The sequence below is a fragment of the Sceloporus occidentalis genome, unplaced genomic scaffold (assembly GCF_023333645.1).
Source record: "Sceloporus occidentalis isolate IW3139 unplaced genomic scaffold, rSceOcc1.0.p SCAF_44, whole genome shotgun sequence".
Lineage (NCBI taxonomy): Eukaryota > Metazoa > Chordata > Lepidosauria > Squamata > Phrynosomatidae > Sceloporus > Sceloporus occidentalis.
In genome coordinates this window covers 589,809-611,296 of record NW_028317024.1, presented here as the reverse complement: position 1 = coordinate 611,296, position 21,488 = coordinate 589,809, and the positions used below count along the sequence as shown (strand labels likewise).

General features: G+C 38.7%; 2 protein-coding genes across 2 annotated transcripts; both read left to right on the top strand.

Moving 5' to 3' along the window:
* Window positions 1–3,806: 3,806 nt before the first annotated feature.
* LOC149289562 (thiopurine S-methyltransferase-like) lies at window positions 3,807–12,003 on the top strand. The gene is made up of 8 exons (XM_089490391.1): window positions 3,807–3,886; window positions 4,486–4,578; window positions 6,542–6,674; window positions 7,515–7,567; window positions 8,396–8,470; window positions 10,402–10,487; window positions 11,004–11,048; window positions 11,885–12,003. The coding sequence occupies exons 1-8, from the start codon at window positions 3,816–3,818 to the stop codon at window positions 12,001–12,003; spliced, it is 675 nt and encodes a 224-aa protein (XP_089346517.1). The 5' UTR covers window positions 3,807–3,815.
* A 2,103-nt stretch (window positions 12,004–14,106) lies between these two features.
* LOC149289561 (E3 ubiquitin-protein ligase NHLRC1-like) lies at window positions 14,107–15,300 on the top strand. Its single transcript, XM_089490390.1, has one exon. It carries the CDS (start codon window positions 14,107–14,109, stop codon window positions 15,298–15,300), a length of 1,194 nt encoding a protein of 397 aa, XP_089346516.1.
* Window positions 15,301–21,488: the final 6,188 nt, after the last annotated feature.

Genomic DNA, 21,488 nt, shown 5'->3' with positions numbered 1-21,488 from the left:
TTGGGTTTTTGTCCTGCGTTATTTTCTTGATGAAAAACGCCAGAGCCAGCTCTGGAGACTGTGAGTATCCGCCTGCTGCAAGGCGAATATGTGGGGGCAGAGAAAATGAATACAGAGGATCTTGAAAACGAAGATATAAAGTGACACTTAGCTGCCATATGCATTAACCCCTTCGCGACCTTTGCCGGTTCAGGACCGTCATAACAAGAAGGTCACTAAATGACCTTTGACGGTCCTGAACCGTCAAAAAATTAAATAAGCTTAGAAAGTGATCAAGGATCACTTTCTTCGCTTAAACGGCCTTGCTGCAATGCCTCGATGTCGAGGCATTCAGCAAGGCCGAGATCGGCATCGGGGGCCATGTCTGGCCCCTCCCCGGGGCGTCAACAGCTGCCATACATTGTATGGCGGCGGACGCCCGTTTTAAAAGCGTTTAGGAGGCGATCAACGATCGCCTCCTAAACTTAAATGGTGTCGCTGGAATGCCTCGATCAGGAGGCATCCAGCGACACCAAACACTTACCTCTGGGTGGGCTGTGACCGCTCCGGAGAGCGGTCACAGCCGCCGCTGCCGGTGATCTTCGCCATCAAGCAAGATGGTGGCGGCCCGGGAAATAAAACAATAAAGACGAAAAAGTTCGCTAGAGGGTCTCCAGACCCTCTAGAGAACTGGCTCCACTTGCAGGTTGAATACAGGTACTGCATTCAACCATGCAAGTCAATGGAGCCCAGCTTTCTAATCACTATGTGATTAGTAAAATATTCAAAAAAAATAAAAATAAATAAAAAATGGAAAAAAAAATTAAAAAAAAATGTGCTAACATTTAAAAATAATTATGCAGTGATGTCACTAGATGAACCATCCAGTACCAGCAAAATGTGTAAAAAAAAATATAAAAAAGTATTAAAAAAATAAAATAAAATTAAAAAATAAAGTTTATTATTTTGAGCAAGTGCTAAAAATTCTCAAAAATCTCAACAAAGAGTTAAAATAAAAGCACTTCAAATACCCAAGGGGTGTCTAATATATAAAAAAAATGGCTGATGGGGTAAATTGGAGTGGCCTAGCTCAAATATAGGGCATAGGTACAGACTGACCAAAATGGAGAAAATAAGCGCACTTCCCAAATGTGGCATTTTAAATCTGAAACAACCCGACAAACCCATGCATGTCGGGTATCACTGCACTCAGGAGATGTTCCTGAACACACATTGGCGTGTTGTTTGACAGTGGCATATACCAGGACCTGTATATCTATAACTAAAGTACAATTTGTGTGGAAAAAAAAATTAAAAAATTACTATTACAAAGTTTGACAAAGTGTAGTTCTATAATTGGTGCATGGAAAGGGTTAAAATAACAGCATTTGGAATACCCTGGGGTGTCTAGTTTTCAAAAATATATGGTTTGAATGGGTTAAATTGAGTTAACCGGCTTCAAAGATATTCCAAAGAGGAGAGGGAGGCACAATGACCAAATGACCACCTGAATTACGCATGCCCCAAAAGTAGCCTTTTACCAGCCAAACAATCTGACAAACCCATGCATGTGGGGTATCGCTGTACTCAGGAGATGTTGCTGAACACACATTGGGGTGTTGTTTGACAGTGACATATACCAGCACCTGTATATCTATAACTAAAGTACAATTTGTGTGGAAAAAAAAATAAAAAAAATTACTATTACAAAGTTTGACAAAGTGTAGTTGTATAGTTGGTGCATGGAAAGGGTTAAAATAACAGCATTTGGAATACCCTGGGGTGTCTAGTTTTCAAAAATATATGGTTTGAATGGGTTAAATTGAGTTAACCTGCTTCAAAGATGTTCCAAAGAGGAGATGGAGGCAGACTGACCAGATTTGTTAAAAAAGATTTGGAAATCATAAAACGCTGCTTGTACTTATTGCCCTATAACTTACAAAAAACAGCAAAAAAACATAAAAACATTGGGTATTTCTAAACTCAGGACAAGTAGTAGAATCTATTTAGCAGGTTTTTTTACTTGCTTTTTTAGGTGAGTAAAAGATTTTTCAAATAAAAGTCATAAAATGTGTTTTTTTTTCAATTTTTCACCATGTTTTTTTTATTTTTTTTATAGTAAATAAGATAATACGATCAAAATAATGGTATCTGAAGAAAGCCCATCTTGTCCTGAAAAAAACAATATATAACTTATGTGGGTACACTAAATGGGTGAGGAGAAAATTACAGCTGAACACAAGCACCACAAAAGTGTCAAAACAGCCTCGGTCCCACAGGGTACAAAACGAAAAATGAGCCCGGTCCTTAAGGGGTTAAAGCAGCATTAATGTTCTGTAATATTATTATTATTATTAAACTTTATTTATAAAGCGCAGACGGATTCATACTTTGTGTCATACCTATAGCTATGGCTATCTGTAACACGGGGCAAAGGGGCAGCTAGGCCCAGGATTACTTTAGTGCCCCATGGCACTACTGATCTCTGTATTTATGGGATTATTCAGACACTGCATACTATTTGATAGCACTTTGGAAAGGAGCGTTCCATGTACTGCATATATGATCAGTGGTTTACAAGCGACAGTGAAAATTCCTTTACAGGGAGGAGTTACACAGGGACGGTGATAGAAAAAGCTTGTTTCTCCAGTAAATCCACATTAACTGACACATCTGGACCGAGGACACCTGTCACAGATCAAGGACCCCGTCACAATTAACAGGTAACAGTTCGTGTGAACACGACGAGGCTGATTCTCACTGCATTTTGAACGGTCCTTGGCAGGGGAGAAGATCCTGAAGTGCATTGTAGTTATAAATTGTTGTCTCTTCCAGTCTCCAGAAGTTTGGATCTATGTATTGAAGGCTGGATAGCCTTATCGTATCATAATACATGGCTAGAAATGAACTTGTGTGCTATTTTTTGGGATTATGGAAATCTGGTTTGCTATTTGTATGCATTAAAAGTAATTCAAATGTCAAATTGCATAAAACATAAAATGAAGCCCAACAGAAATGCCTTTCCCCCCAGGTTGAGTGCAGTAGGTATCCAAGTTGTAAATCTTTGAAAGTGTGTTTTATTGCTTGAGTTCATTTTAGTGCATTTTCCATTTGAAAATACGTATATGAACATTTTTTATTGTAAGTAGGTGTATAATGTATCAATTTGTTCTGCACTCGGATTAATTTAGTACATTAGTCTAACATGCGTAAAACAGAGTAAATGTCCTATTACTAATATTGCATTAGAATGCGTTTCAGATGCATATACTAGAACAGTTGTAGTATTTGCATAATATCATGTTAGCCGCACGTTCGCCCTTTGTATGCGTTCTAGTTTTTTTTCCGTAGGGCTTTCCCTTGAAGACGTGCCCCAGAGCAGTTTTGTAATTTTGTGATTCCTTGTATGCCATCTGAACACTTGCCATTTTATGAATATTTATGAGTTCTCTAAAGATCATTTACTTAAGGCTGGAAAAAAAAATTACTTACTGTGCAATTTCAACTATTAAAAACTTTGTTGAGTGGAATGGCAGTGGAAATGTTTTACATTGTAAACCCCAACAAGCAGGGCCTTGATGGCATCGTATTATTGTTTTCTCCTCACTATTCTTGACCGAAGTTCTCTCCTCTCTTTCCCTGTCAGTGCTTTGATTGCGGTCCCTGCACGCTGTACGTATAGAATGTTGCCATTTTGCCTGTTACGGTAACGACAAAAAAAATATATAGTGATTCAAACTGTGGAGATTTTTTTATATGTTTATCTTTTGCAGGACATGGACGGCTCATCTGAGTCCCAACTAAACACCAGTTCTGGAACAAAGCAAACCAAAATTATGTCTGACAAGGACTGGATACGGAAATGGGAAAAAAAAGAGATTGGATTTCATGAAGAGAAAGTACATAAGTGAGTTCAGATTTTATTTGTTTTTTCTTAGTTTGCCTCACACTAAAGGCAAGTCTGTTCTATACAGTTCCATATCGGTTACATGAAACAGTTTATCTACTAAACACATATTTAGTATAATAACTAATATGCATTTTAAAATGTAAAAAAAACCCAGACTTTTATTCTGCAACTACTTTTCCACCTTCTGCATTTCAACCGCAGTTTCAGCTATAGCTAGGAGGGATTCTGCACAGATTGTTACCTTGAAGAACCTGTTTAATAAATGACCTGTTTCATTCTAATTCAGCAATTACTATGTATAATTAATTGTATGACTCTAAATATATATGAGCTTAATAGACTATAAATCCATCTAGTAACATTTTTTTTAAGTTTCAAGCATTCACTTTGTGTGAAAATACTGCATCTGTTCCGATTATTTTTAAAAGCTATGAGAAAAATGGCTTCTAAAAGGTTCTTACTGTATATGTAGCATTACATTCACTTTATAGATTCACCAAATGCATTTTAAAACCTGTGTCATCTGCCACTTGTCCACCCAACCTCACGTGTCTTCCCATCGTTATCTGAACTAATATTGAGCGTTTGTTTTCTAGATTACTTGCGGAGTTTTTGGAGACCATGCTGCATAACAGAAAACAAATTACCATCTTTTTCCCTCTTTGTGGGAAAGCAGTCGATATGAAATGGTAAACAAATATTTATTAACCTTCCCTTACAGACTATAGATTCACAAAGCTTTGTGTCTCCACTAATTATATTGTGCACATATTGAATACATCCATAAATATTTAACCCTTGCCGATGATTGATTATATAGTAAACATTTCATTGTTGCGAAACAAAACGGCAGCCCTAGAATATAGTATGGGTAGGTATATTTAATGGTGCTTTCTGCTGTCTCATCATGCTGTTGTTAAGGCTTACCTTTAGCTCACTTCTGCTTGTTGAGTAAATCCACGTGCATTGAACCTGCTGGACAGCTGGGAAAGAAAACTGCTGATCTAATGCGACAAAGCAGAATTGAACAGGTCCTGTTGATACAAGTGGAAACTCCTGGCTTTTGCAATAACAATCAGCTAGAATTGTTACATTTAAAACGGGGACGTGATGAATTCTATATAAAATCTATATGTTACCAAGGACTGTCCTATAGCATTCATATGTGCTGCCTTTTAAATACCGTATTTGCTCGATTATAAGACGACCCTGATTATAAGACGACCCCCCAAATCTGAATATTAACTTAGGAAAAAAGAAAAAGCCTGAATATAAGACGACCCTAAAGGAAAAAAGTTTTACCAGTAAATGTTAATTCATGTAAACTATTTTTTTTAATAAAAGCTATGATTGAGAAAAATATTTTTTTTGTTTTTATTTCTTGTATTTTCCAGCCTGTCCCCCAGTTACGCACATCTGCCCCCAGGCTTGCCACACCAATATGGCACTGTGGCCCATGATATGCCTTTTAACCCTCTATATGCCACTGTGCCCCATGGTATGCCTTTTGACCCCCTATATGCCACTCTGCCTCCAGAAATGCCTTATACCCCTATATCCCATTCTGGCATTTAGGGGGTTAAAATGCATATTATGGGGCAGAGTGGCATATAGGGAGGTATAAGGCATTTCAGGAGGCAGAGTGGCATTAAGGGAGTTAAAAGGCATTGTATAGAGCACTCTGCCTCCAGAAATGCCTTATACCCCTATATGCCACTCTGGCATTTAGGGGGTTAAAAGGCATATTATGGGGCAGAGTGGCATATAGGGAGGTATAAGGCATTTCAGGAGGCAGAGTGCTCTATTAAATGCCCCCTTAACGCCACTCCAGAAATGCCCTATGCCCCCATTTAACTAACACACACACACTCTCTCCCCCCCCTCCCCTCCCCTCTCCTCTCCTCTCTCCTCTCTCCCCTCTCTCCCCTCTCAGCCCTCTCTTACCGGTGCTTCCAGCCGGGGCAGCGGGTTGACGTCGCCTTCTGCTGCAGCCGGAAGGAGGTGGAGTTGGCAGCGGGGGTTTGTATGCGTCCGTCGCGTATACTTTCCCCGGCTGTCAGAGATCAGAGATCTCTGACAGTCGGGGAAGGTCTACGCGACGGACGCAGACAACCCCCGCTGCTAGCCACACCTCCTTCCGGCTGCAGCGGACGTTGTCTACGCGGATCGCGTAGACGTCAACCCGCTGCCCCGGCAATACAGCAGGAAGCACCGGTAAGTGTGTATGATGGGGGGGGGGGGGGTGAGACAGGAGGATCCAGGTCCCCTGCAGCGGTGCGGGGGATCTGGATCTTAGTCTCCTAATCAGACTCTATTTGAGGTCTGATTAGAAGACGACCCCGATTAGAAGACGAGGGGTATTTTTCAGAGCATTTGCTCTGAAAAAAACCTCGTCTTATAATCGAGCAAATACGGTAAATAGCCTTAAGTTACCTGTATGAGCTAAATTGATGAATTAATTGAAAAAAAATATTGTGCTGTATTTTTGTACACTGGTAGTGTTTTATGTACTGATTGTTTAAATGTTAAACCACGTTATACTTATAATATTATTTGTTTTACATATTTACCTTTTCAGATTTGTGAATAATAAAAAAAAAATTCCTTTTTTAACTGTGACAGCTGGCAAGTAATCTCTCATGTGCTTTGCAGGTTAGCTGATATGGGACATAACATTGTTGGAGTTGATGTCTGTGAAATGGGTTTAAAGGATTTCTTTAAAGAAAATAATGTTACTTATCTCGAAGAAGCTGTGCCTGCAATTCCCGGAGCTAAAGTGTTTAAGGTTTGTTCAATGTTGCCATATGAATACGTACTCTAAGCTCCATGAGGACACAAGAATCACATATATGGCAAATGGTTCACAGATGTTTCCAAATTGTTTTTAAGCGCATGCATGTCACGCTTAAAAGTCTATAAATGTTTAGAAGCGCTCCATGTTCTTTCAGTGTGATAGGGCAGAGCTGGAGGGCAATGTAATGACATAGGCCCAAAACCATAGCATCCAGTAATACAAGCTATGACCTGTACAATATTTAAAAAACCCTCTCTATATAATATGCTTTTGCCATGGCCTGCAGAAATTAACCTATACCACTTCTGCTGGGATGTTATATATGTTATCTTAACCCCTTAATGACAAAGCCCCTACATGTACGGGCTCAACATGCATTGTTTTCAATGGGTTTAAGGACCGCCCATGGTCCTTAAGGGGTTAAACACTCTAAATCAAGTACAACTTGTTTTCATTACTCAAGAACTTTGACCCTCTACTTCTAGTTTATGACCACAATTCTTACATATCTCCTCCTTATAAATTAATTTTCCTCTTGTACTTTGTGTTTCTATATCTCCCTTCTCTCCTCCAGGTTATACATATTGAGATCTCTTAGCCATTCTTAATGATAGTTATCCTGCAAACATTTCACACTTTTAGTAGCCCTCCTCTCCAGAATCCTTTTGGAGATGAGTTCTCCAGAGCTGTGAGGCTACTCTTGGTGAGGTCTGACCAGAGATCTATCTGTGCTGGCATAACCACCTCCCTCTTTCTGCTGCTTAATGACTCTCTAGAAAACCCAGCACCTTGGGTTTTTTTCTAATGCTTTAAACTGTGTTTGCTCTGCAGAGTACCTCTGGTAACATCTCACTGTACTGCTGCAGTATCTTTGAAATAAATGAGTAAGTATGAATGCTGTCTGGCACACTCATGGCTGTAATGTCAAGCTCTGTTCTACTCTCATCAGTTTGAGAAGCCTTGTTTTGCTTAAATGATAATCTTGCACTTTAACCGCCTTCGTGACAATTGATGATGGCTTCCTTCGCTCAGCCCGTATTGCTGCAATGTCTCAATATTAAGGGGTTTAGCAACATCAAAAAATATGTAGGGGTGCCGTGTGATCGTTCTCTGGGATAATCACATTTACAGCTGCTTGGAACATGCCAACATTCCCATAATCATATTTACAATTATTATTTCAAAAGAAGACCCTACTTGTCCTGCAACAACCAATATATTTTTGTGGGAATGTGGAAAAATGAGATAGTGGGGAATCACAGTTTAATAAAAACTTAGTAAACATTGCTTAAGTTGTTTTTGGAAACATTGCTAAATAAGCCTGGTCCTTAAAGAGTTTATACACTGTTATGGTCCTACCACTACCTTATTTCTTCAAAAAGAAGCTCTATAACTTACACAACTGATTTTGTTGTGTCCAAAATCTGCGACAGAGAGAGGAAGGCAGGGAGAGGCGGGGAGTCTCCTTTCTTCATGGAGAAGCCACAGTCATATGAGAAAAGAAAGCATGTGGGATTAGCACCCTATCCAGGGGTTTCAAGACCCCAAAAACAACACCGCACCTCTTAGCGTAATAAGACTATGTTGCCTGTGGTGAAGTTTTATAACACCTGTGAAAGAGAAGTTTTTCATTTAAGAAGTCAAAACAAAATGTAAATAATGTTCTACATTATATGGTTAAATTTACAGGTGTGGATTTATTGTGTTTACAGCTCAATTATTGGCAGGTTTGATGGAATATGGGATCGAGGAGCTATGGTAGCTGTGAATCCTACTGACAGAGAACGGCAAGTACACTTTGTAAAATGTTGTCAAATAGAAATAGTAAATTCATTGTGCTTGGTGCATGATTTGCAATGATTAACAGAGTGGGTGATCTCCTTTTATTCATTGACTGCCATTGCTTGATTTGAGTGTTGCAATTTCTTACGTGTTTTATGTTAACACTATTCATTGCACCACATTATTCATACACACACATGATTAAGGTACTACAACTGAATTATAAAAAAAAAACATGTACTATCTACAGTTAGCGTTAAAGTGCACAAACAAATTATATTCCATGGAGGAGCATAAGACATAACGGAGGAAAGACATGGCAGGCATGGAGGGATAAAAGACATAAATGGGGAAGAGATGGGAGGCATGGATGAAAATAAGACATATAAGACGGGAAGAGATGGAGGGCCTGGAGGGATAGCAGACAAAAAAGGAGGAAAGAGGTGGCAATCATGGAGGAATATATGACATGAAAGAGATGGCAGGCATCGAGGAATGTAAGACATATAGGGGGAAGAGATGGAAGGCTTGGGGAATATAAGACACAAAAGTGTGAAGGGATGGCAGGCATGGGGAAAAAGATGGCAGGCATGGAGGAATATAAGACTAAAAGGAGGAAAATAAATGGCAGGCTTGGAGAAATATAAGACAAAAAAGGGGAAAAGAGATGACAGGCATGGAGGAATATAACACACAAGGAGAAAAGAGATGACAGGCATGGAGGAATATAACACACAAGGAGAAAAGAGATGACAGGCATGGATGAATATAACACACAAGGAGAAAAGAGATGACAGGCATGGATGAATATAACACACAAGGAGAAAAGAGATGACAGGCATTGAGGAATATAACACACAAGGAGAAAAGAGATGACAGGCATGGAGGAATATAACACACAAGGAGGAAAGAGGTGGCAGGCATAGAGGAATATAATACTGTATTTTATTTATCCATGTCTGTCATCTCTTTTGCTGTTTTTTGTCTTATATTCCTCCATGCCTTCTACCTCTTTAGCCCTTTATGTCTTATGTTGACCTCCACCCCTGTCATCACTTTTGCCAGGTTTTTTTTTCTCCTCCATCAGTTTCTGTTATATTATCTGCAGCATTTTTTACCTTTCCTAGCTGTCTAATTAATATGTGCCACCTTTGCCCCAAGCAGCCTCTCAGTGTCATCCTAACCCCTCAAGCAGCCATCTTTGCTCCAGCTTGTCAGTGTCCCCAAACATCTTATCTGTGCCATCCTTGCCACCAAACAGCTGGTCTGTGCCATCATTGCCTGAAAAACAACTTGTCTATGCCTTTTTGCCTCTTGCTAACATACACTCTGACACACACTTTATGTAAACACGCCAAGACAAATTTACATATGCTAACACTCATACTCTGTAACACACACATACACACTCATTCTAATACAAATGCTCCCTCTCACACCACTTATATACTCATGCACAAACACAACACATACACATCCATGCTGTTGCACAAACACTCATGCTAACACAGACTCCATCTCACATTACTTACACATACACTATCACACACACAAACACATACACATATATGCTCACACACATTCACATCTATGCTAGCACACAACATGCTCACATACACTTATACATAGACATTCATGAACACATACATACAAACATCCATACCCCTTACAACTTTAAAGACAGACCTTAAATATTCTAGATTGTAAAACAGATAAAAAATAAAGGAAACAATTCACAGGGCTTAGGCAACAAACATGTTAATGTTCAATCTTTGGGTAGAATCATAAACTAATGATGACCAAAGTGAACATTAGTACATTTAATTTGGGTCGAGTCATAAACTATGCTCATGGATAGTGCTAATGATATCCATAGTGAACATTAGTACATTTAAATGTTGTGTATTTGTTCATAATTTTCATTTTTCTGTTACAGCTATGCTAGTGTGATACTATCATTAATGGATAAAGATTGTCGTTACCTCCTGGATACATTTGAATATGACCCCAAGTTGCATCCAGGTGAGCAATAATGGCAGTAAATGTGATCTATTTCACTTAGTTTTGTTTGACTTGAATGTTTATTTACAACAGTTTGGTTAGACTAGTCACAAAACTAGTGCCTAGCAAGTAGAACATGTGTTGGTTTGAACTGTATCAGAATAATCACTGCATGTGTGCAGTTGTGTGCTGCATTTTTTATATAATGTTTTTAAGCAGCTATTAACCATTTTTATGTCCTAGCTCTGTTAACTCAGCCCAGTGTACTAGATAAACACCTCTACTGCCTGTGTAGTAAACACAAATAACACATCGAACACCATGACAGAAGGGATATCCCAAGGGCTTGGGCCTTAACACTTAGATTTACTTGCATTGGACCCCCAAAAGCATTTGTACACATGTTAATCTGTCAGGTGTTATCACACAATTGAGACATGCGCATTAGAGTCCACTTTTTAAACTGAGATCTACCCAGCTTGGCTTAACGACGGAAAAGTTTGTTATTGTTTCAAGTTTAAATTTGTTCCTTTTTAGGGCCACCATTTTACATACCAGATGCAGAATTAGAAAAATTGCTTGGTAAGTGAAGTCATTTTGGTGTTTGTTTAATTTGATATACTGTGTATATATATATATATATATATATATATATATATATATATATATATATATATATAATTATAAATCAAAACAATATTTGATGTGACCACCCTTTGCCTTCAACACAGCAAGAGTTCTTCTAGGTACAGTTACACAAAGTCAGGGATTTTGTAGGCATATAGCTAAGTGTATGATTAAACAATTATACCAAACAGGTGCTAATGATCATCAATGTAATATGTAGGCTAAGAAACAGACACAGCTGTGCAGGAGGGATAAGGTTGCTGATCACAGTTTAACGTCAAAAGTCATACACCATGGCAAAAACTGTACTATCCACTTATGTAGAGCTGGTAGAGATTTACCACAAAAGAACCACAGCTCTTTTGCTGTACTGTAAGTATTTACTCATGGAGGTGTGTTGTGAAAAGCTTTAAAAAGAAAACAATTACATATATATATAATTTAGACTGTAAACATAATGTAGATAGGTCAAATGATGCGAATGTGTATATTATAACTGGCATATGTAACCAATTGATCTAATAACAGAATCCGTCTGCTGACATTAATCTTTATTTTCTTGTAATTTACTGGGCTGTTGCTTGTAGAACAATTTTCTGATGGTCCATACACTATGTAGCTATCATTTGGGAGAAACACAGACCTTACACTTTTAGAAAATAAACAAATATATTGTGGTTGATATGTAAAACAAAGAAAAAGAATAGACAAGCAATTGGAATACCATTGTCATTTTATTATGGTTTATTATGCTTTGAGCTACATTACTCACCATTGTCGCTTCCTTTCAGGTTCGCAGTGCAATGTTAAGTGTTTGAAGATAACGGATTCCCTTACTGACAAGCAAAGAGCTTGGGGACTCGATTCTTTTGATGAGAAAATATTTTTAGTCACTTCAAAACTTTCCTAAAAGCTCTGCTGAGTGAAGCAAATCTCTAGGAAAATATACCGTTTTAAAATAAAACTTTTCCCTTGGACCATCTACTTTCTCCTCTTCTTACAATCACAAAGCTCCCTATATCTTTTTATTTCCTCAGCACCTGTGTTTTCCAGTTTTGTACAATGATATTTCAGTATTTAGTACTTGTATTACTTTATTTTTCCCAAAAATGTATTTATTCTTAAAATAAAAAGCAAAAACATTAGGCTATAGCAGCTTCTTGGTTGTATTAAAATGTCTTATGCTTAGTGTCATTTGGGAGTTTGAACTTTTGCACTGCTGCTTTTTTTATACGGTGACTTGGTTACCTCCTCAGCAAAGGTCTAACAAACCTAAATATAAGATTCAAGATAGATTTACTCACACTGCACTAAAATCAAAATGAACTATTTGATAATTAAGAGATCAAAATATATTCATGTGTTTGAGTGACTATTCAATCAAGACCTAGGAAAACAAAATTATATAGGTTATTGAGAAAAAAATAAAAGGGTATAGTTATGAGGAAGGAGGGTCACCATCATACCACCTTGCAACACATCCTAACACCCGTTAGGTACAATACTTTGGCATCTCTTCAAGCTAGAAGGTATCAAGTATTTTGATATTAGTGTCAGCCCACCAGGATGATGGGCATCATTTTTTTCCCTTACTCTTCAAAGACTTAAAAGTTGTTACTGTGGATGGCATTTCCTCCCTTTCTAATAATGATTATAGTTCCAAATGTCCACATAGAATTTGATTCTCTGAACTTTTGAACCTCTCAGAAGTTTTTTTCTTTAAGACTTTCAAGAGCTACCCTCTCCATCAAGGCCTGGATGAGGATGTACTTTACACACTGCAGTTTCTTAAACTGAGAGACCAAAACCTGCGATGCACCTGCTATCAGTCTATCTGTCCTTGCTGCTTCCATTTTCTGCACATACCTTTCTGGCAGCACAAAAGTAGCTCAGTTGCAGCTCAGGAACTTGCAAGTCTATATTTAACTTTTTTTCTGTTGACAGCAACGCTCTTCTGTCCTAATGGTTCAGTTTATTTCAAACTCAACTATCTCGAGCTCTTCCTTTTGAAGCCCGGTCTAAACATTCCACAAGTTAGCCTAACTTCAAACTTGGATGCTCGGCACAGTTAATTTTTGGCATTATTACTAACTTATAAATACCAACTAGCTTCAAAGATAGTGGCCCATTCAATGAATCATGCATGGGAAGCACTCAAAATGATGAAGGCATTAAACATTTAACAGCATATAAATATCAAGGTTTAGATAATAATGACAGCCTAAACCATTGCTGGACTTTTACTCACCCTGCTATTGATCTATTTTCTCCTGTTAACCCTCTTTCCCTCTCTCTTTTTGACTTTTAACCTACTTTTCTTTCTTATTTATTTAAACCTTCTTAACTTTTTGACCTTACTAACCTCTTTTTATGAACCACCATCTTCCCCTAATTCATATTTTCATTTACTAGCCCCTACTAGCTGACTACCTAGAAATAAAGCTATCATGGAGTAAATGAAAGATGCATACACATTTCTCTGATCTATTGGAGGGAGTTTAAGCTCTGTGCCTCCATAGTGAAGCTCTCCTGATGTCCACTGATTACCGTTCCAGGGGACCAAAATATGTTGTCACATCCCAATGCGCTCCTAGTAGGAGGGGGCTACCCTATAGAGGTCTGTGCTGGAAAACACATGGACCTTGCACCATATTTTGATTGTGGCTGGTTGGAAGGGGCATTTCTATCTCCCCAACTGGCCCCACTGCCTGGCCCATTGCATAGTCTAGATGCAGTGCAAATAGGTACAGATAAACAATGACATTAAGACTATAGTAAGTCAAATATAAAAAAACAAACAAACAAGATTTTCCCTTAACAAAGTTTGATATATGAACCTGCATTTCTGTGTAAATCCAATAGGTGGCATTACTTAACAACACATGAGAAAAGGGCCAGTCATGTTAATCCATTTTATAATAGTACTGCTTACAGATTCACGCTGCCTGGTCATGTGACACGTTGCAGCGTGATGAGCTTTCTGCGTTGTTGTTAAGGATTACAGCTATAAGCAATGTCATCCGCAGCATCCAAGGAAATAAGGAACATGAGAGAATTTTTAAATGAAACCGAAATTAACCTACTTGAGTGCAAGGTCTGCTTTGAGAAGTACAGCTGTGAGCAGAGGCACAGGCCCAAAAATCTTCCCTGTGGCCATGTTATATGTCAACAATGTGTTTCGTCTCTCTGTCCTGCTGGAAGTCCAAGACTGGAGTGTCCCTTTTGTCGCAAAACTTGTAGAACATTGGAGACCAGTGTGTGCTTACCTATCCTTCACTTAATGGAGCTCGTAAGTTGTGTGGTTCCTGAACAATCGGAATGTGGGTCTGGAACTAGTCATGAAGTAACCAAGCTAAAATCTGCAAGTTTTAACCTTGGATATTCATTTGGGGGTTGGGGCGTACTATTCAATCCAACTGGGATAGCCGTTTGCAAGACAACAGGTTATTTGGTAGTGGCACATGATGGGAAGAAAAGGATTGGAATATTTTCCATGAATGGAAAGTGTATTCGTCAAATGGGTTCAAAAGTTGATTCATCTAATTCAATTGTTTATCCGAATGATGTGGCGATAACATTGGATGGATTCATTGTTGTGACGGATGCAGGAGACAGATCCTTTAAAGTGTTCACTCAATCAGGGGAAAGTAGGTTGGTCATTAAACAACCATTTTGCTTTCCATGGGGGCTGGGTACTACCCCTCAAAATGAAATAATAGTTTCTGATACAGATACAGGTAACCTAATTGTTGTTGCTGCAGACTTCAAACGAGGTAAAGTCAAGAAGATCGTAAATGTCTATTCTAATTTAGATCACCCAAGAGAAGTCGCTGTGTGTCCATCCAGTGGAGCAGTTGTTGTGGTTGAACACTTGACAATGAGTAGCACGAATTCCAGCAATACACAAATAAAATTGTTCAGCTGTGAGATGAAGCTCATAAGACAAATTAATAACTTTGCCTTAAGCTTGCTTCTCCCTTTACCAGCTCACACAACTGGAGTGACATTTGACAAAGAAGGGAACATCTTAATAGCTGATGCCAATAACAGATGTGTCATATGTATAGACAAAATGGAAGAACGAAATTTCTTAAAGTATGTTGTGGCCAGCGGCCTGTCTTATCCTATAGCATTAACACTTTTAGAGGATAATTCTATTGCTGTATTAGACAGTGGGAATAATTCCGTAATAGTTTATACTCCATAATGAACTTTTGCTGAAGTGTGCAACTTTTTCTGAACATGGCTTAATCTATTAGAAAAGGTTAAATGCAGTGCACAGTTCAGAAAACATAGAATTTGCTGTATTTATTTATTTTGTCCTTCAAAATTTATTGGTCTAGTGCCATTGTGCATGCGCTTTCAGTGAGCATTATACGGGACTCATGCTACAGTAGGACCAACCAGAAAATAACTTTGCGATGATTGCACAAGAAGTTGTTGAGGAGAGAGAGAACACCCCCCCCCTACATTCTTTACAAAGGAGGTAGCGATATGTGCCTTCAACCGCACTCATTTTCTTTGAACTGCGCATGATGTGAGAATGCAAACTACCAGGCAGTGACATCATAGGTCGTTGGATGCTTTAGCTTATGGAAACAGCACTCATTTCACAAGTCCTAATTTTATCTGTGTTTAAGCAATTTAGAAAGCTGATATCATTGCAACATTATTTCAATTATCTGCAACATTTATGTGTAAACATTAACTGTTTGCTTATAGCGCATCAAAAAGTAAACTTTCTCATTTGCCCTTGTATGCCACAAAAAATATTAAGCACTTAAAGGGACACTCCAGTTTTCAAAGCAGCCCTTTAAACAATGCATATTACCATACTTTATTAGTTCTTTAAAAATTCCTTTCACCAGATAAAAATTTGAATAAATTACTCCAGAGCTCCTCGGTGGTTTGACGATTCATGCCACTGATTGGCTGCTTAAAAGGGGCATTGAAGTCACAATACTCGCGAGCCAACACTGACTGGCGGTAAGTATATGACATGTCAGGTGATGTGTTTGGATGACCACCGCTCCTGCACGGCAAATAGTTGGGGTGCGGGGGAAAGGAGCATATGCATATGAGGGAACACAACATAAATTCAAAAGTGCATATGATGGCTGGATTGTCCCGTTAAAGTCACTGCTAGGACAGATATGGTTGTAAAACAGACTTGACTGGATATGTTTTAAAATCTACTAATTGCATTCTCGTATCTAATAAAATTGCTGTTTACCAAAAAACTAAAAAATCAGTTAAGAAGACCACATTTTTTTATTGGACCTGTCACCCTAAAGAGTTGATAAGCTGAACATAGAAAGCTATCTATATGTTAATAAACACACCATATAGTACTTTTACAGATATTTGTAACTGGCACATTCCTTATCTACCTTTTAGCATTTAACAAAATTACTGAATTACAACTTCCTTTAGTTTTGTTGAACAAAGCATTGTTTCGGGTACAAGCAATTTAGAAGTCAACCTCATGGAAGCTGGCGGTGCTGTCCCCTGCGTCTTGCCATAACCCCAACACAGGTATCCCAATTCGAACACAAGAAACACTTGGAGGGTATGTTGATTTAGTTCACAAGTTGTGGCAAAGCTGTGATTTTTTTTATGTAATTTGATTTAGAACAAACCATTAACTTATATGTAAAACTTCAAAGGGGAAGGAAAACAATAATTTCGTAGATGCAAAGACAGAATCACCTGGTACTCTGGCTAGGGATGGTTGAAGTCTGAGGTGTAATCGTTGATCGCAGGAAGGTCCATGCAGTGCTGTCGTGTACACAAGGATATTGGTAAAATTAGGATAGAGAAAACTAGAGCAAAATATTTTTACGCGGAAATGATTAAATGCACTTGTTATGCCATTAAATAAAAGTTCTGTAATATGTATCTTTCATAAGCATGTGATTAAAAATAGCACTTGCCTCCAAAATGAGGTATACTGTCTTGAAAGTAAATATTCACTGTAGTTATCTTTTCTATTTGAACTTTGTAACTCATTCAGAGGAAGCAAGACCAGCCAGACTTGGGTTCCACTCAAGGTGAGGATGGTACAGCATAACTCCCATCAATATATACTGAGCCTGACAGTGGTATACCACAACTCTTATCAACCACAACAATATAACTCCTATCAGACACTAAAATGAACACTGCATAGCTCCCATCAATATATATTAAGCCTGTCACACATGGGACTTGACCCATCACCAGGATTGCATCCTCAGCACTTGCCCAGCACCCAGATTGCACATATAGGACTTGACCACCTATCGCTCCCCTTTATTTCTCCTTCTCAGTATCTCTCCCCTAAATGTTTCTCTTTAGCTCTTATTTGCGTCCAAGAGTTTTCCAGTGGCGTCTCAGTGAACCTGCACCTCTCCTGGAGTCTATGGGCGAAACCCGGAGTGTTTCCATACATGCTGCTGATGTAATATTGTTGTGATCTGCATCAAGCATAGTCACCGTGCAGAAGCAGCGAGAGAGAGGCCTTGCGCTCCAACCACTGCAGTCAGGGGAGAGGGGCACCAAGAAGTCCCCTAAAACTTTTTAACGAATGAACCTTGGACGGCCAAGATGTCCAGCACTTGCACCACCTCCAGCAGCACCCTTCCCACTTATGACCCTACGTACCCCAATTCTGACTGTGCCCCATCCCTCCTCCAATCACACCCCCTTAACAAAAGCAACAAAGTCCTGGAAGATGCTTTCTCCAAACCTCTTGCAAACCTCTTAAGCAAGCGATCCCAAGGTAGAAATTGATCTTCACGGGGGATTTTTAGACAATGTAGTGCCTACATCACAAATATCAGGATACTGCAGCCTTAGAAATAGGTTGCGTACCTGTTAATGACTAAAGCGGATCACACTCATTCCGTTCTAGAGTCTCTATAAGCAGAGCTTGATCCCAACAGCATTCATTACAGGAAACTTAATATGTGTGGTCATGGACGTGGTGGTCCCTTCCTCTTATTCCATTGCTTTAAATCAGTGGTTTAGAACATTATTGCAAAATGTATTTTGAAATATTTTACTTTAGAATTATGTCAAACAAACTCAAATTGGTTTGAGTCTAAGGCAACAGCTGTAAGCAAAAAGGCTGTGGAAATACTCTACCACTTTAGTGTTTTGTCATTTGCTAATATAAGCACTAAGATATTTTTTATCCAGGTACTTTGCTTTATTGTGGCAATTTTACGCAAAATAAATGAGAAAAGAACCCAGAATATATATATATATACCTGGTTATAATTAATTACAGAAGAGTGCTTCTCTAGAAAAAGTTTGTTATCAGTGGAAAAATAGCGGTAATTGAGAAATACTGGTGTAGAGAATATATATAGGGGATCTCTTGACCAACACTAAAATTGCATCAATTTAGTTGGTAAAGAACTACACCTCGCTAGATGCTCAGCTAACCAAGTTGTTACCCAAGTACCCACAACACTGACAACCAGGAGGCCACCTGTTTCCCAACCCTGCATTGGACTGACATTAAAGATACTGTTCTGCTTCCATAAAACATTGATTTCTCTCTCTAGTATGCTGAGCAAATAAACCGAGGCAGATATGGTGCTGTATTCTTTCTTTTGTAGTCATGAACAAACACAGAAACGTTTAAGAAGCTTTTTTTTGGCGTCAATAGCAAGAACTTATCAGTGTGTGCGTTTGTGTCACGCAACAAGTGTTTAGGCAAAAAAAGTCCAAATTCAACACGATTAATGAATTATTTTTGGGCAGTATAATGAGTGATGTTTCTAATATTGCAATTACCGTAGTATAGTTAAATCCAGCAGATTAGGTGGTTTTTAATGAATGTTCAGATAATACTGTGATTTCTTCTATTTATATCACATTTACATATATTTAAAGCTTTATCTCAAGAATAATAGGCACATTTCCCAATGTTGGAAAACTTGAAACATTTGTTTTCCTGTACGTTCTCAACATTTCTAGTAAATAGGAAAATATGTGGGACTTCTGAACTGCTGGGTGCATTGAGTAGCATGTGAATGCATGTTGTTCGCTTGGATACAGATTTATAAATTACTAAACACTTGCTAATTACAGGGCATTATTCATAGCATGAAAGGAACTTGTGGTAGGTTATTTAGAAAAAGGTTGGTGTTTTACACCCACTTTAATATGCAAGCTTTAAAAAGCTGTAACACTTGGTTTAATAGCAGGTGGAGTTAATTACACCTTTCTGGTACGAGATGACAAGAATTCCAATTATTCTAGGAAAACGTAGTTATTGTAGAAAATACATGGCTTCATTAAAACTGGATTATAGGAAAGAAGGTTCAACAAATTCCCAGTATCTTGAAGGACACAAGTTAAATGGGTTTTATTTACTAAATGGAGAGCTCGACAGGAGTGTTGTGCCAACTTCTTAGCTTCACATTATAACGTTTCTTGACCTATTGAACTATGCATTATACAGGGCCAGCTCAGCCATTCTTGCTTGATATGATAGTGTGACACATGTGACATCTGTACTCACTCACAATATACAGTATATGGTGCAAATAAATGCAAAATAAACAAATGAAAAAAACCCATCTTATATATGCCTGTAAATAATTACAGAAGACATTTGAAGTACACCAAGACGTCTTGACGGCCCCTAAGAGCTTGAGGCCCCTGCACTATGTCTCTCCATGCTAGGTTTGAAATAAATCTGGGTTGTATTCCTATTTTTGGAAGAAAAACATTCTACTCTAAACACATGTTCACCTAACAAGCTATTAGGACAGAGGATATCTACGTAACATCTGGAATATCTTACCACCTGAGTCACATCTAAAAGCATCATTTGTAAAATGTAACAAAGACTCCCAGTTACAACTGCTAGTAAGACAATGTTCTGATGTTTAAATATCTCTCTGCTAACACAATCACAGAAGAAAAGGCTGTAAAATGCGGTACACATGGAACTTTTTAATTAGACATATTGTGAATATTATTCAGTGGTGATACAGTTTGTTGGACTACTAGACCATATCTGTAATATATATATATATATATATATACACAGTGTATATATATATATATATATATATATCAGCCATAACATTATGACCTCCTGCCTAATATTGTGTAGGTCCCCCTTTTGCCACCAAAAAAGCCCTGACCCATCGAGGCATGGACTCCACTAGACCTCTGAAGGTGTGCTGTGGTATCTACCACCAAGGCTTTAGCAGCAGATCTTTTAGGTGGGGCCTCCATGGATGCATCCTGGTTCCATGTGTTCTCCAAGTAAGCGACGCACACACCTGACCATTCACGTGATGTAAACGAAAACGTGCTTCATCAGACCAGGCCACTGCTCTGTGGTCCAGTTCTTATGCTCATGTGCCCATTGTAGATGCTTCTGGTAGTGGACAGGGGTCAGCATGGGCAGGGTGCATCGCAGTTTGTTGTGTATGACAAAGACAACAAACTGTGATGCACAGTGTGTTGTGACACCTTTCTATCAGAACAAGCATTAACTTTTTTCAGCAATTTGAGCTACAGTAGCTCGTCTGTTCCATTTGACCACACAGGCCAGCCTTCACCTCCCCTCGTGCATTAACGAGCCTTGGCCACCCATGACCCTGTCACCTGTTTACTTCTTTTCCTTCCTTGGACCACTTTTCATAGGTACCGACCACTGCCGACCGGGACGGGAACACCCCACAAGAACTGCAGTTTTGGAGATGCTCTGACCCAGTAGTCTACCCATCACAATTTGGCCCTTGTCCATTTTTCCTGCTTTTAACACATCAGTTTTGAGGATGAAGTGTTCACTTTATGCCTAATATATCCCACCCACTGACAGGTGCCATGATAACAAGATTATCAGTGTTATTCACTTCACTCGTCAGTGGTCATAATGTTATGGCTGATCAGTTTATATATACATATGTATAATACATGTTTTAATTATAAAATAAGTAGACATTTTGCCTGGACGTGGACCTTTCTGTACAAGTATTTCAAAGGATGATCAAGGTTAGAACAAGAGCCCATAATCTAAAACTAGGGGGTCAGAGGCTTGGATGTAATATGGGATCGGCATAAAGTCTGAGTCTTTACATCAGGAAAATGGACAGACTAGGGCTGGTTCTCATCTGCCATGAAATATTAAGCTTCAATGCATATATTTATGGTTAATAGCTTTCTCCATGTTACAAAGTATCAAGGATGCCTCTTGACATGCTGTGACCAGAAAAGTAACAATTTATTTGCCTTTCACAATAGAAAGTTGCCCCTATGGTAGAATCGCGCTGGAATGCGTATTGTTGGCACGGTACAAAGCCCTCTCGCTGCACATTGTGTCCTGTAGGTGGCATGGGTAATCTAGCTAGGGTCTGAACCACCCTGCATGAGAAAGCGAAGAAGAAG

Bases quoted from the DNA above. Each gene is read 5' to 3' on its own strand.
- LOC149289562 (XM_089490391.1), top strand. From the start codon at position 3,816: ATGTCTGACAAGGACTGGATACGGAAATGGGAAAAAAAAGAGATTGGA. The intron at 7,568-8,395 runs GTAAGTATGAAT...TTGTGTTTACAG, and splicing joins AGTATCTTTGAAATAAATGA to CTCAATTATTGGCAGGTTTG. The intron at 8,471-10,401 runs GCAAGTACACTT...TTTCTGTTACAG, and splicing joins AATCCTACTGACAGAGAACG to CTATGCTAGTGTGATACTAT.
- LOC149289561 (XM_089490390.1), top strand. From the start codon at position 14,107: ATGTCATCCGCAGCATCCAAGGAAATAAGGAACATGAGAGAATTTTTA.